Genomic DNA, 13,084 nt, shown 5'->3' on the forward strand with positions numbered 1-13,084 from the left:
ACCTCGTGGTGGCTCGATCAGCCCCAGGGAGCCCATCCCTGCGAGGCCGGAAGGCTGGGACCGGCGTTATTGCCAGTCCAGGGCACACAATGACTGCGTGGGTGATGGGGGACAGGGCAGACCCCCCCTCCCTCAGCCCCCCGCATCCCCTCGGTGCATGCATGTTGTGGGGCAGCCCCCAGGAAGGCAGAGCCTCAGCGTCACCCACTGCTCCTCCAAACTTTATTGCTGCAATAAATAACCACGGTGGTGTTGCCCGGACGGGACCACGCCGCTCCCCGAGCCCAAAGGACCAGAGCACCAGGCAGCACAGGCAGGGCAGACCCTTCACCAGCTTGAGCAGGGGGAAAGGCACCCTTTTTCCAAGAAGACCCCCGACTTTGAGGGGGAACTCCAAGGGGAGAGGGGGTCCCAGTTGTGACGGGGTTTCTGCCAGCAGGGCCATGTCCCAGAGGTCGGAGAACAGACAGAATTCACGTCCTAGATGAGGGGAATCCTCTCCCTTTGCTTCTTGCCCAGCAGCCCAGCAAGGACAGGGCTTGCAGAAGAGGATGAGGGCAGGGATGGCATGGTGTGGGGCAAGGAGAAGACCCCTGAGGCTGTGATGGCCTCGCACCCCCTTCTCCCACCCACAGGGTCTTCCCGCCCCAATTGCACCCTGGCATGGCTCAGTCGGCAAAGCCGTGGGAGACCAGGGTGCCCCGGGGCAAGCTGGGGCTTGGGGTGGGGCTCGGCAGCGGGAGAGGCGAGAAGCGGGGAGCCGTGGAGAAGCAGGGGCTGAGCCCGGGGTGGGGCTGAGCCCGGGGATGGTCCGGACGCAGCCGGCTACTTGGTGTGCTTGACGCTCTGCTCCTGCTGGCGGATGATTTGGGCGATGGGGCTGGCGATGCCACCTATCAAGGTCCAGTACTCCTCGAAGCTGATGCGGCCGTCTTTGTTCTCGTCCAGGTCACAGATGAGCTTGTCGGCCGCTCGCCGGTTCCCAGTGTCCTGGGGGGAGAGAGCGGAGCCACTCACACTGGGGCGGTGGGGAAAGTGGGGTGCAGGGTGGGGGGGACCCCATGCAAGCAGGAGGAGCCAGTCCCCTGGCCCTACGCGCCCCGGCCTCACCGTCAGCATGTGGTTGAGCTCACAGCTCAGCATCTTGCGGAAATCCTTCTTGCTGATGCGCCGCGGCTTCTTGCAGCAGCAGCGGCGGCTCGAGTACTTGTCAAAGTTGTTCACCAGCACCTGGACGGCCCATTCCAGCTCCGTGCATTCTGCCATCGCTGCCTGCAGTCACCTGTGGGGACGGGGGGTCAGGGGCGGGGGCCGTGGGACCCTCCACGTGCCCATGCTGGAAGACAGGGGGTGGAAGGGCAGGCAGCGTGCCGCCAAAGCTCATGGTGCCATCACTCAGGGCATGCATGAGGGTCTCAGCTGCTGCCAGCCCTGGGGTCACCACAAGCCCCCGGGCGGGCAAAAAGCAGCCTCCACGGAAAGGCAAAAAGCTGGCAGTGCTGACGTGTGGGGTGCTCGTCTCTCCACATCGCTGCTCATACAGGATCACCCCAAAAATCCTCCATGCTACCTGCCCCGGCTCCAGCGTAGCACCCGCCCCACGCCAGCCGCCCCACCTGCCCCCCCAGGGCAGCCACCCCCGCGTGTGGGACGGGGCAGCAATTATGGCGCTGGGGCCATGGGGCTCCGCAGCGCCAGGGCTGCAGCCGCCGGTTCCCAGGGCTCATTAGGGAGGAATGGGGCTGGGAGCCGCACGGCGGCGGCGGCGGGATAAGGGCAGGAATTACCAGCCAGCCCTCCTCTTGCTTCACGGCTCTGGGAACACCCCGGCAGGGCAGGTCGGAACCTGCCTGAGCCCCCCATGAGCCCAGCCAAGGGCGTCCCCCAAACCCTGAGGTCCAATCCTGCCTGCCTGCTTGATATCCAGGGTCCCCCTCCTCTCTCCACGGTCCCAAGGCTGCCGCAAGCCAGGAAGCTCCTTCCTATGGATGGACCCAACAAGATGGTCCCTGTCACGGGGTCCAGCGTCCGCATCCTGGGCAGGATGCAGGCGGGCAGGGACGGAAACTGCGTCACCTTGTCTGGCCTTGGCTCTTTCCTGCCCTGTCAGTGGCAGGGCGCGGGGCGAGCTGGGGCGTGTTGCTCCCTGTTGTTTCACTGGAGCCATGCTGATTTACACCAGCGCGGGGTGCAATGCCGACCATCACGGCAGCGGTGGCCGCATGGGTCTTGGAGGAAGCCAAAGGGGCAGCATGCGTGAAGCCCAGAAGGGTGGCCCAGCACTGTCCCCCACTCTGGGGGCATCATCCAGGAGGGTGTCTGCAGCCCGGCTGCTCCCTGGGAGCAGGCAGGACCTGCCTGGTGCCCCAAACTTGGCTCACTTCCCCTCTCTCTTTGCACTGATCCTCCCCAATTCAGCCCCAGGCCGTGGACGTTGGCACATCAGGGTGGTGACAAGAGACATAAGGCTCAGCCCCGGGCTCCCTGCACTCTTGCGCTCGTCCCTGCGTGCCTCGGCCTGGCTGGGTGCCCTCCCAAGCCATCCTTGTCTCCGTGGGAGTCTTCGCTGTGCCGCGGCCCAGGGCCACCCCATCCCGAGACTGGGGACCGTCCACAGCTTGCAGGATGCTGGGCACCAGGGTGGTTCTCGAACAGTCCCAGCGCTGGCAGGGGGTCCCGCTGTGATCTGCAGTGCCCAGCACAACCCCGTGAGAGCCGCTCACCGGAGACATCTAGCTCCGGCCCTTCCTCGTCCCGGGCCATTAATTGCCAACAAAAGGTGATCGGCAGCACCTGGGCAAAAGCACCCACCGCACACCCGCCCCCTGCACCGGCTGGGGTCCCCATGCAGACCCCACGCCAGTGTCGCCAGTCCCCCGCCACTAGCGCCCAGCCCATCCTTGGGGCATCATGGCTGCTGCTTCGCCGCTGACTCACGGCACCAGCCCATCCGCAACAGCGCAGCCCGCATGGCCCCGCCGTCGCCTGCGCCCCGGCCCCACCACATGCCCCCGGGGCCAGCCTGGGGCATGGGGACATTGTCACCGCAGTGGGACATGGGGATGCCGGCACAGCTGCAGCAGGGCTGGGCACCGGGTAGGCGGGATGGACAGGATGGGGCTCGCTGGCTGCTCCGCTCCTGCCGCCACGGTCCCCCCTCTTCTTTCACCTCTCCCTCTCCTTCCTCGCACGCTCACCAGCACTAGTGCCCAGAGCCAGGACCCGCAGCCAGGCACAGCCCCGGCGCTCCCTGCCCACGGCCCCGGCATTGCCGCGGGCAAAGCAGGGGGAAAATGCCCCTTTTCCGGGGGCCAGACCCCACTGGCAACCCCATGTGCCAGGCTCTCCATAGGCAGCGGACGTCGATGGACGCTGCCGAGCCCGGTGCTGGACCACCCACCCCCCAGCCCGGCTCCCCTCGGTGCTCCCCCTGCATCTGGCGGGTCCCCTCCATGCCGGCCCCGCACGCGCAGTGCTGCCGAAGAGCTCAGGGGATTTCCACCACCCAACCTGCAGCGTCATCTCCCAGGGCTGTTCCTGGTTGAACATTCACCCCAAAGGTCCCGGCACCGGCTTTCCCGTCCCCGGCTCAGAGCCTCACCTGGCTCCGTCCGGGGATCCTGCTGTGTTTGTCTGTCACCGATTTGGCAGCACGGGCAGTGGGAGCCGATGACGCCCGCTCTCTCCTCACCTTGCACCCATACCACCGGGCCCAGCCAGGCTTTTAAAGAGGCTCCCGCCCCTCCCTGACGTTCCCAGGGCGTTCCCAGGCTGGGGCTTACCTGGGAAATGGCTCCCTGCAATTGCAACACCCGGACGGGTCGGTGCGAGCAGGGACCCGCAGCGGGCCCCAGCTCCCTCCCAGGGACTGCTCTGCAAGTGGCCGTGGCCACGGGGTGATGGCAGGCATTTGGGGACCACCCCAAAAGTCCCCACCGTCTGGAAGGGGTGGTGGGCTCCCGGCAGTGGTGGTTTACCAGACACGGTGCGACTCCAGCCTGGTCCCAGGATTTGCAAACCCGCCGCCATCCAGCCACGCACCAGCCGAAAGGCCGGCTCCTCCATCCCGCGGCACATCCCTGCTGCCCACCCTGCTCCAAACCGCCCCGTGCATCCACCACCGGTGAGGCCGGCCAGTCGGGTCCGGTGCGGCACAGGAGCTGCCCGGCGAGGTGGGGGGCATTGTTTATTTGAACCAAAACCACTCGTTCTCAAGGGTGAAAGGGGCTGGCGCAGGTCTCTGGGGCCCTGGAATCGCAAGCACCAGCTCCGAGCAGGGCCGTATCCGGCTCTCAGCCATCTCTAGATCCACCTGGGACAGACAAAGCTCTTCTCAGCTGGTAGCTGTGCTTGTAAAGTCACATCCATAATTAATTGTCCCAGCAAATTGTACCCCTGTATGTCTACGAGAGCAATGGTGCAGTGATTTGATGCCAAGATTAGATACGGGCGTTATTGGGATCTGCATATTTAAGGATGCAAAGTAGGAGGTGATCTATTACAGGCAGCAGCCACCTGCTCAGAGGACCTTTGGGACTCCTGTCCCAGAAAAAAAAAGCGTGTGTCACCCCGGCTCTCTGCTGGCTTCTTGCTAATCTCGGTTGGGAGGAAGCAAACCCATTCTCGGCCAAGATGCTCCAGTGTCGTTGATGCAACATCCCAGGAGGGTGGGAATCCCTCCCCAACCCTGCAGGCAAACAGCTCACCTCTGAATCATGGGCTTTCATTACTCTCCTGTGCCTGGCAGATGTCACAACCACATCCAGGCCCTATTTTTACAAGGCATCCAGGGTGTGTGCATGTGCTCAGAGCAGCCACGTACCATCCAAACCCATCACAAGACAGTTCCCAGCCATTTTGATCACCGCGATGAGGTTGGCCTCTCCCCTGGTCCCCACCAGCTCCGGGTCTGAAGGGTCGGGAACAGTTTGGCTTTTCATGGACAAGCTCTGCCCCATGGGACCTTTTACAGACGGGGGACACTGAGCCCCAGCTTTGGGGGTCTTCAGTGACTGCCGTGATGGGTACCCTGGAGCCACTGCTCCTGCACACAGTGGCCACCCCGGCACGGATGAATGCGTTTCTCGGCGTTTCCACCAGCACGGTGCCGTGCCCACGTGGTCTGCACTGACTCACCAAGGGGTACCGAACGCCCCGGCACAGGCTGAGCTGTTCCTCCCACCTCCAAGGACTTTCCAGATACTTATCGAGGATGGCTCACGCCGCAAGAGTGAGCGTCCTCCTGACAGCGCACCGTCACGCTGGGGAGCTGGTCACCAAACCAGAAATAGGACCCAGGAGTCCCCACTCCCACGGCACATTCCCAGCCTGTGGTGCTGGGAAGAGGATCCAGGAGCCCTGGCTCCCCTTTTCCCCCCCATCACCCCAACCATTTGACACATTTCCTGTCTCTAATTAAATGCACGCCACACCTTTCTGCTTAATTTCCATGTATTTATTTCCAAGGCAGGAACAATAAATAGTCATTCTCGTTGTGAAATCCACCCCAAGGTGAGAGGAGACAGAGGGTGGCCTGTGGCCGAGCCGTGGTGTTGGTGCTGCCGCACCAGCTGCCGGCCCAGGAGGACCTTGCCACCCTGGCCCGGCCTCAGGTTTCAGTCACATTTCTCTGGGGTTGGGTTGGGTTTGGTTTGGTTCATCTTTTTTTTTTTTCCCCCCACAGCACAGAGCCTCGCAAGGTGATGCAGGTGCCGATGAGGTGCCCGCACCCTCTCCCTTTTTGGGGTCCCCATCCCCATTGTGGTTCTGGGGCTGCCCACAGGCTCCTCCGGGACACGGAGCTCAGCGGGAATGGCCCGGATGGCAGAGGAAAGTTGGGATAACCAGGCTCAGGGGGTGCCCTGCACCCTCTCAAGCCCATTTCTTCACCCTCCGTGCGCTCGGTGCCTGAGCTAATTGCTCCGTCCCAGCAAGCCATCACTTTGTGGCATTTACTGTTTTCTAATTTGCTGTAATTACACAGAAATCCCACGCTCTCCCGGCAAAGGTGGGATCTTGCTGATGGCCTCGCAGCTCCCGGGTCTTTCTGAGCCCAGGATTTCGGGGTCTCCTCTGAGCTCCCTCCAGCCCAGTGTGGAGCCACGTGCCCAAAGCCCTTGGTGTGCCTGGTCTGGAGACACAGCCCTGCTCGTGGGGTCCCTGCGACGGGGACCGCTGGGCATAAGCCACCCCGGGAACTGGACACGTGCACACGCACACCCTCAGCACCATGCACACCCAGAGCACTGTGCACACCCGCAATGCTCACATACACCCACAGCATCCATGGCCATCACAGCGCCGCGCACACCCACAGTGCTCACGTACACCCGCAGCACCCTGCGCACCGCAGCATCCCACGCATACGTGCAGCCCCGTGCACACCCACAGCACCATGCACACTTGCGGCGTCCCGTGCGTGCCCGCAGCACCCCTTGCACCCTCATGCTCTGCACTGGGGCCAGCGGGGCTGTGCAACGCAGCAGCGAGTGATGCTCAGAGCCGTGATCGCTGCAGCCCCATCCCTCCCTGCTCCCCACTTTCCCTCTCCCACGAAGGACAAATGCGGTCACCCCCATCCTGGCTGGTTTTTCTCCAGTGTTTTCCTTTATTAATTTATACAAAAATGGTTGCAAGTGACGCAAGCTGATAACAACCCGCCACCATCCCAGCCCCGAGCCCAGCCGCCAGCCGGGGCCAGCATCCCTGGAGAGGGGCAGGCGGGGGAGCACCGCACAGGCGGCGCGCCCTGGCATAGCACCCCAAAACCTGGACAGGCACAGGGCACCACAGTCCCTGCACCGGGGGAAGAGCAGAGAATATGCCCAGGCCACGAACGGCAACGTCAGGGCCAGCCCGGAGCCCAGGATGCCCCCGAAGGTGCTCGAAGCACGAGGCAGAGCGGTGGCAAAGGGGCTCCCATCGGGCGGCAGGGCATGGGGCCAGGGGAACGAGCCCGCACATCCAAGGGCTTCTGGGGGAGAGGAGCCAAGTCCCCCTCACTGCGATGCTGCAGGGCTGGGGGACCTGCAACTGGAGGGTTTTCGGGGCTGGAGGTGGGACAACCCTGGGGGTAAAGGCTCTAGAGCAAAGGACAGAGAAAGGCGGCTCCAGAGCCGGGGCCAGGAACCCCCTTACCACCTCCCTCCCGCCGCAGCACGGGCCAGAGCTGGGGATGGCAAGGGAAGTTTCCTGACAGGAAGGAGAGACGAGAGAGGGCAGGGATGGAGCCGGGGAGGGGGATCCCTCCGCCCCGGCTGGGGACGCGGGGAGGAGACAAGCCCCGGTAGGAGCGACGCTGCATTTTCCCAGGCGCATCCCACCGGGACCAGCAGCCTCTCGCGCTTCTTGGTGCAGAGCCTGAGGCCTCGGGCGCCTTCCCGTCCCCCGCCGCCCTCTACTTCCTCCGGCAGCCCTTGGCCGCGTCCCCCATCATGTCCCAGTACTCTCCAAACTCCAGCTTGGCCTCGTCAGGGTCTCCCATGCATTCGATCTTCTCGTCCAGCGGTCCAACGCACTGCAGCGGGGACAGAAAAAGCATCGGGGTGATGGGGCTGCGGGGTCCCGCAGGCAGTCCGTGCCCACCCCAGCTCCCCCTGCCCACCCCCGGGCTCTGCCCTCACCTTCCCCAGGTGGGGCAGCTTCTGCACCACCAGGTCCTGCATCTCGTTGGGTGTCAGGTACTCCTTCTGCCCCTTCACCGCGTAGCAGTGGAACTGGTTGATGACGGTCTCAATGGCCCGCTCCACATCGGTGAGATCCTGGCAGTCCTGCACGGGGGGAGAGAGGGTGAGCACCGGTGGGACACCTCCCCGGATGGATGGGACATCCCCCAGACGGACAGGACAAGCCCCCGAGTAGATGGGACACCCCCCCCCAGAGCAGATGTGCCAGTGCTCTCTGCAGACGTTCAACTCCTCCGCAATGATGTGATAAACCTCCTTATCAACATGATACCCCTCCGTACAGATGTGAGACCCCCTCTACAGATATAAGGCCCCACTGTACAGATGTGAGACCCCCATAGAGATGCAAGACCACTCCATACAGATGTGAGAGCACTCCATACAGACGTGAGACCCCACCGTACAGATGTGAGACCCCACCGTACAGATGTTGCATCCCTCCATACACGCTCTGCACTGCTGCAATACCTCCCTACAGCTGCCATACCCCCCCTCCACCTCGACGTGACACCCCTCCCCACAGGCATGTCACCCCCCCATCTCTGCTTGCCCGGACTTCTCCCTGCCCGGGGCCAGCGAGGCTCAGCCACCCCGGCGTCTCCGGGCGCTACACCCACGGTGCACGGGGGCTGCCGCGGCCGTCCGGACTGGTTCTTCCTCTCCTTTGCACAAGCGGCGGATGGCGGCATGAGTCAGTGCCCAGGACGACTCGGCACCCGCCGGGATGGGGCTTGGCGGCGGCAGGAGCCCCTGTCCCTCCCTGTCGGGGCTGCAGACCCCTTCCCTGGCTGGGTGGGGGGCAGAGCCTGGCCCAACCCATGCACCGGGCTCCCTGGCCACTCATGCTAATTAGCCAAAGCTGCGTTTGAAGGGAAACGATGGTGATTCATTCGGCATCTGCGGTTTCCCCTTGAAACACTATTAAACCACATCAGGCGATGCCCATTGGGAAGAACCCAGCAATCTTCAGAGCCTCAGCCCGGCGTGCCGGCTCAGCCGGCCGGGGCCAAATCCTCCACAGGTGCAAAGGGGTGCGGGGTGGGCACCTCCCGTTTGAAAGCCGAGGAAAACAGGAGACTTTCTGCCGTTGGGCATCCTTGGAGAAGTTGCAAGGAGTGAGTGCAGCTCCCAAAGGTGAGTCCACGGGAGCTGGAGAAAGCTGCCTGGTTCCCCGAGCTTTCAAGCGGCTCCAAGTCTGCAGCACCAGGTTCCCCTGCCCAGTGCTGGGGCAGCATCGCCGAACCCTGAAACAGCCCCCCGTCTCCTCCGCTGGAGTCTGGCTCCAGGATGCGGCTGGCCCGGCACGCTGCTTTGAGTCACCCCATGCCCAGGGCTGTGCTCCAAGGGATGGGGCCGTGCAGGGTCACCCCTGCGCCCCGCACCCCGCCGGGGGCCCCGGCCCTCCCGGTGCCGCAGCGTCGCTCATAGACCTTGCGCTTCTTGCGGCAGTTGCACTGGCCCATGCTGCTCCTCGCGGGGTCTGTAGGTCCTCGGTGGCAGCAGTGGTGGGGCTGTCCTCTCTGACGGGGTCTTGGGGAGCTGGCAGGGGAAGAAAGCCAGGCTCAGCTCTCGGCTTGCGGGGAGTTCCTCCTCCTTCGGCTCTGGGACTGAGCGCAGGGCGAGGAAAGAGCCCCGGGATGCAGTGAGCTGCCAGGACACGTCCCAGCGGCAGCAGCATCCCTGCCCCAGCGGCAAGTCGTGGCAGAGCTGAGCAGGGGGGTGCAGAGGGGTGATGGGACCCCTGGGCACGGACCCCCATCCCGCGGTGGCGGATGGGCCACTTACCTGCTCCACGGGCTCTCCTGGGTCTGCGCGGGCTGCGGCGTGCCGGGGTTTTATACCACAGGGAGCTGTGAGTGGGAGCTCCCTGTGCGCCGCCAGCTGCGGTGTGGTGCAAGGCGTCTCATTTCGGAGCCTGGCCCAGGGCCAGCGTGGGGCTGGGAAACGCCTCCTTCCAGGCCACACTGATGGCTCCCCATCCAGCCCGGCACGGCACAGCCGCGCAGCACCGTGTGGGAACAGCCACCCAGGCACCGGGCCCTGGCCGGCTCGGGGACAGGTCACCCCATGGCAGGGATTTCGCCATTTCCCAGCAGCGCCGGGATTTGGGAGCTGAATGCCAGGAATGGGAGCTCGGTTAAGGGTGCTGAGCCAGGGACATGCTGGGCCGGCGGACGCATCCCCCCCCCCGTGCCACCCAAGATGCCAGAGAGGATGGGCATTGATGACCTGGAGGTGGTGGCTACCGCAGCCACGGCGGCATCGCTGCTGGAGATGCTCCCGAGCCCCACCCTGGTCCCAGCCACATCTCTGCCACCCATCGGGGTTGCCCTAAGCAACCCCACAGCCCCGCAGGAAGGCGTTTGTGGGGCGCAGGGTGACACCCCGCAAAGCCAGACCAGCGCAAGGGTAATTTGGGAATGGCCCCATCCATCCCAGGTTCCCCACAGCAGCCACCCCAATGCAGAGTGAGCCCCGACCCACCACTCGCGGTGCTGGGCTGGTCCCCGGGCACAGCGTGGCCATGGGCAGATGCAGGCAGGGGAGGAGATGGGCTGTCCAAATCGGGAGCCCCCGGCTAAGAACAGCAGCAACGCTCAGGCTCAGGGAAACCTCTTTTATTAGCTCTGCGTCAGCCAAGTCTCCCCACCAGCCCCGTCACTACTTCTTCCCCGCTTTCTCCCGCCGCATGGCCTTCGCCAGCTCCCCGATCAGCCGCCAGTACTCGCCGAATTTCAGCTCCTCGTCGTTGTTCACATCCAGCTCACTCATCTTCTCCTCCAGGGAGGGGACGTCCTGCGGGGAGGACAGGGGAGGCTCGGCCACATCCCGGTCCCCAGCGAGCGGGATGGGGATGGGGGGGGAGCAGGGGCTGCTGCTCGCTCTTGCTTGCAAATCCCAGGGTACTGGGAGCAGCCCCCCAGCTTGGGGGGACCCGCAGGGATCCAGCCGCCCCCCCCAGCCGCCCCACACATGCTGCCCCTCGCCTCACCTTCATCAGGTTGGGCAGCTGGAGCTGGACCAGCTCCTTGAACTCGCCGGCCGTCAGCGTGCCCTTCTTGCCCTCCTTCCCCGCGTAGGTGAAGAAGACAGTGACGATTTTCTCGATGGCCGTCTCCAGCTCGGTCAGCTCGCCTGTGGCCATGGCGCTGGGGCACGGCAGTGGCCCGGGGCTGCAGGGAGAGGAGCCGAGAGGGGATCGGAGGCAGAGGGGTGTCCTGGGGAGGCGATGCCCGGCATGTGTTGGAAGAAGGGGAACCTCTCCCCTTCCCTAGCCCAGGGTGCAGCGAGTCTGCAAGGGCTCAGCTCAGCTCTGCAGGGCTGAGCAAGGTCCCGGGGCTGGGGGCTGTCCCTCCGCTCCGCTGCTCCCTAGGGACCGAGCGCTTTGGCCAGGCCCTCCCCGGCTGGCGCGGGGAGGGGGAGCAGAGCCCTTCGGTGACGCCGCTGCCATCCGGCGCAGCCTGGCAAAAACGCCACAGAGGCAGCCGGGATGGGGGGACATCAGGAAAGGGATGGGGGTACAGCAGGGGTCTCCAGCGCCGCTCTCGTCCTGCGAGCACTGGAGACACGGTGGCCGGGGTGGGGCCGGTGCTGAAGGCAGCAATTCCCTACTTACCCCCCTTGCCTGCAGGCAGGGAGCTGCAGGTAGGTTGTGGCCCCCCCGGGGAGGTTTTATAGCCTGCAATGCGGGACGGGAGAGCGCAGCACTTTGTTCCCCGTGCTACGGTGTTGGGTTTCCTGTTGCAACCGGACAGACGCACAGACACCGCCCGGGCGCGGAGACATCCTCCTCTTCTCCCTCCCCGTGCGGGCAGCAGACCAAATTCAGCGCTCGGCCCCGCTGGTGTGAACCTGGCCCGGCTTCCGCGGCACCGCCTGGGCTCTGCTGCCGTGGGGATGCTCCGGTGGGGAGCAGGATGGGACCACGGGGCAGAGGGGAGGGATGCGGGAGGACAGAGCGGGTTTGCTCCGGCACCCACTGGGCTGGAGCATCCCACGGGGCTCGAGCATCACCCAGACCTTTCCAGGGGTGCGGGGCAGGTCTCACCCCCACGTGCATGCAGGGCTGGGGTTGCCCAGGTCTCACCCCACTGCAGGGGCAGGGCTGGGGTTGCGCTGGGGATGAGGACGTGGCCCCCAGCGCCCCGCTCATGTCCCACCGTGCCCTGACACGGTGGCTCATCCCAGCCTGTGATCCAAGCGGCACTGCGGACCCAGGGCCGGGCTCGACCCGCACCGAGTGAGAGTTGTGACTCAGCCGCCCGCTGACATAATCCCTATTAATAGTGGGCTTTGTGAAAATTAATTAATCCAAATTAATTAGGGGGTTGGAACTGCCCGAGCGTTCCCCTTTAATCATCTTGTATTTATAACATGGCAGCCCTGGCAGGTTTCCACCTGGGAGACTGAGCAGCTCCGTGCCGCGGCACTGCCGTTCCCACGGGGCCCCCAAGCCGCATCCCATGCCCCGGCACGGCGCCTGGGCCCCAGACAAACCCCACATGGTGCCCACAGCACGGCCCCGGGGAGAGGCAGTGGGGACACCAAGGACGGCGGCCCGGGATGGGGCTGACATTGGGGACCATCTCTGCTCGGAGCACGGCAGGGATGTCCCCGATTGCCAGTCACCCCATCCCTGCGCACCACAGGGGTTGTGTCCTGGCGTCCCCACAGCAGCGTGACACCAAACATGACGGGGAGCGAGACCGGGGCAAGCAGCCCCCCCCGGGACGGCACGTGGGAGTGGGGTCCCGGGGAGCCCGACACAGCGTGGAAACCCCCCACCAGCGGTGTTTTGGGGGACCCAGAGCAGGGAGGTCTCTGGCGCAATGCTACCGTCACCAGCCCAGTTTCTGCTGAGCCCTGACGCACTCACTCCACCTCTCCACAGGGATGGGGAGGCTCCGGCCAGCACCCGGCAGCCCGGTCCCCGCCCCACACCCGTCACACCAACTCACGGGGGAGGAATTGGCTTCCTGCAGCCCCATCCGGCCCGTCCCCTTCCCCGGGGTGACAGGGGGGACAGGGACAGGACTTCCGCCGAGCCCCACGTCAGGGGACCAAGATGGTCTCTTGGGAAACCTCTGAGATGAGTCAGGCTCAGCAGGGACAGGGACAGGTTCGGGGTGAATCACCGGCCCTGAGAGCCAGGCGGGCCCGTGACTCGCTGTCCCTGGAATTCGGGGTGCCAGGACGGGGCGAGGAGGCAGCAGGCGCTGCAGCAGCCCCGCGACAGGATGAGGCCAAATCACAGGCGGCAGGAGAAACAGCACCTCCCGGTCAAGCCCAGGATCCCTGTTCAGGGCCGTCCCCACAGACAGGGAGCGGTGACCCGGCCTTGGGGACCCCGACGCTACTGTGAGGGGGCAGAGCATCGCAGGACCCCATGTGCTGGGGCG

The 13,084-nt window shown here is 64.8% G+C and overlaps 3 protein-coding genes across 6 annotated transcripts; all 3 read right to left on the reverse strand.

The window, feature by feature from the left end:
• Positions 1-200: 200 nt before the first annotated feature.
• S100A16 (S100 calcium binding protein A16) lies at positions 201-3,707 on the reverse strand. 2 transcript variants are annotated; one of them, XM_076360194.1, is made up of 3 exons: positions 3,602-3,707; positions 1,111-1,282; positions 201-990 (listed from the first exon to the last, which is right to left on the reverse strand). In XM_076360194.1, exons 2-3 carry the CDS (start codon positions 1,264-1,266, stop codon positions 826-828), a joined length of 321 nt encoding a protein of 106 aa, XP_076216309.1. In that variant the 5' UTR covers positions 1,267-1,282; positions 3,602-3,707; the 3' UTR covers positions 201-825. The 2 variants fall into 2 exon arrangements, with proteins under 2 accessions (XP_076216309.1, XP_076216310.1); XM_076360195.1 differs by lacking the exon at positions 3,602-3,707 and adding an exon at positions 1,913-1,989.
• A 2,877-nt stretch (positions 3,708-6,584) lies between these two features.
• Positions 6,585-9,547, reverse strand: S100A14 (S100 calcium binding protein A14). Its single transcript, XM_076360198.1, has 4 exons — positions 9,471-9,547; positions 9,116-9,224; positions 7,623-7,769; positions 6,585-7,516 (listed from the first exon to the last, which is right to left on the reverse strand). Exons 2-4 carry the CDS (start codon positions 9,146-9,148, stop codon positions 7,397-7,399), a joined length of 300 nt encoding a protein of 99 aa, XP_076216313.1. The 5' UTR covers positions 9,149-9,224; positions 9,471-9,547; the 3' UTR covers positions 6,585-7,396.
• A 741-nt stretch (positions 9,548-10,288) lies between these two features.
• On the reverse strand, positions 10,289-11,430 carry S100A13 (S100 calcium binding protein A13). 3 transcript variants are annotated; one of them, XM_076360202.1, is made up of 3 exons: positions 11,302-11,430; positions 10,678-10,858; positions 10,289-10,481 (listed from the first exon to the last, which is right to left on the reverse strand). In XM_076360202.1, exons 2-3 carry the CDS (start codon positions 10,828-10,830, stop codon positions 10,347-10,349), a joined length of 288 nt encoding a protein of 95 aa, XP_076216317.1. In that variant the 5' UTR covers positions 10,831-10,858; positions 11,302-11,430; the 3' UTR covers positions 10,289-10,346. The 3 variants fall into 3 exon arrangements, with proteins under 3 accessions (XP_076216317.1, XP_076216316.1, XP_076216314.1); XM_076360201.1 differs by having other exon boundaries at positions 10,678-10,903; XM_076360199.1 differs by lacking the exon at positions 11,302-11,430 and having other exon boundaries at positions 10,678-11,288.
• Between the last annotated feature and the right edge of the window lie 1,654 nt (positions 11,431-13,084).

The sequence above is a fragment of the Aptenodytes patagonicus genome, chromosome 26 (assembly GCF_965638725.1).
Source record: "Aptenodytes patagonicus chromosome 26, bAptPat1.pri.cur, whole genome shotgun sequence".
Lineage (NCBI taxonomy): Eukaryota > Metazoa > Chordata > Aves > Sphenisciformes > Spheniscidae > Aptenodytes > Aptenodytes patagonicus.

What these genes read in the sequence shown, in the direction of transcription:
- S100A13 (XM_076360202.1), bottom strand. Translation starts at nt 10,830, where the DNA reads ATGGCCACAGGCGAGCTGACCGAGCTGGAGACGGCCATCGAGAAAATC. An exon ending in AGCTGCCCAACCTGATGAAG is followed by an intron (nt 10,482 to 10,677) that starts GTGAGGCGAGGG and finishes TCCTCCCCGCAG; the next exon opens with GACGTCCCCTCCCTGGAGGA.
- S100A16 (XM_076360194.1), bottom strand. Translation starts at nt 1,266, where the DNA reads ATGGCAGAATGCACGGAGCTGGAATGGGCCGTCCAGGTGCTGGTGAAC. An exon ending in AGCTCAACCACATGCTGACG is followed by an intron (nt 991 to 1,110) that starts GTGAGGCCGGGG and finishes CTCTCCCCCCAG; the next exon opens with GACACTGGGAACCGGCGAGC.
- S100A14 (XM_076360198.1), bottom strand. Translation starts at nt 9,148, where the DNA reads ATGGGCCAGTGCAACTGCCGCAAGAAGCGCAAG. An exon ending in ACTGCCGCAAGAAGCGCAAG is followed by an intron (nt 7,770 to 9,115) that starts GTCTATGAGCGA and finishes CCCCCCGTGCAG; the next exon opens with GACTGCCAGGATCTCACCGA. An exon ending in AGCTGCCCCACCTGGGGAAG is followed by an intron (nt 7,517 to 7,622) that starts GTGAGGGCAGAG and finishes TCCCCGCTGCAG; the next exon opens with TGCGTTGGACCGCTGGACGA.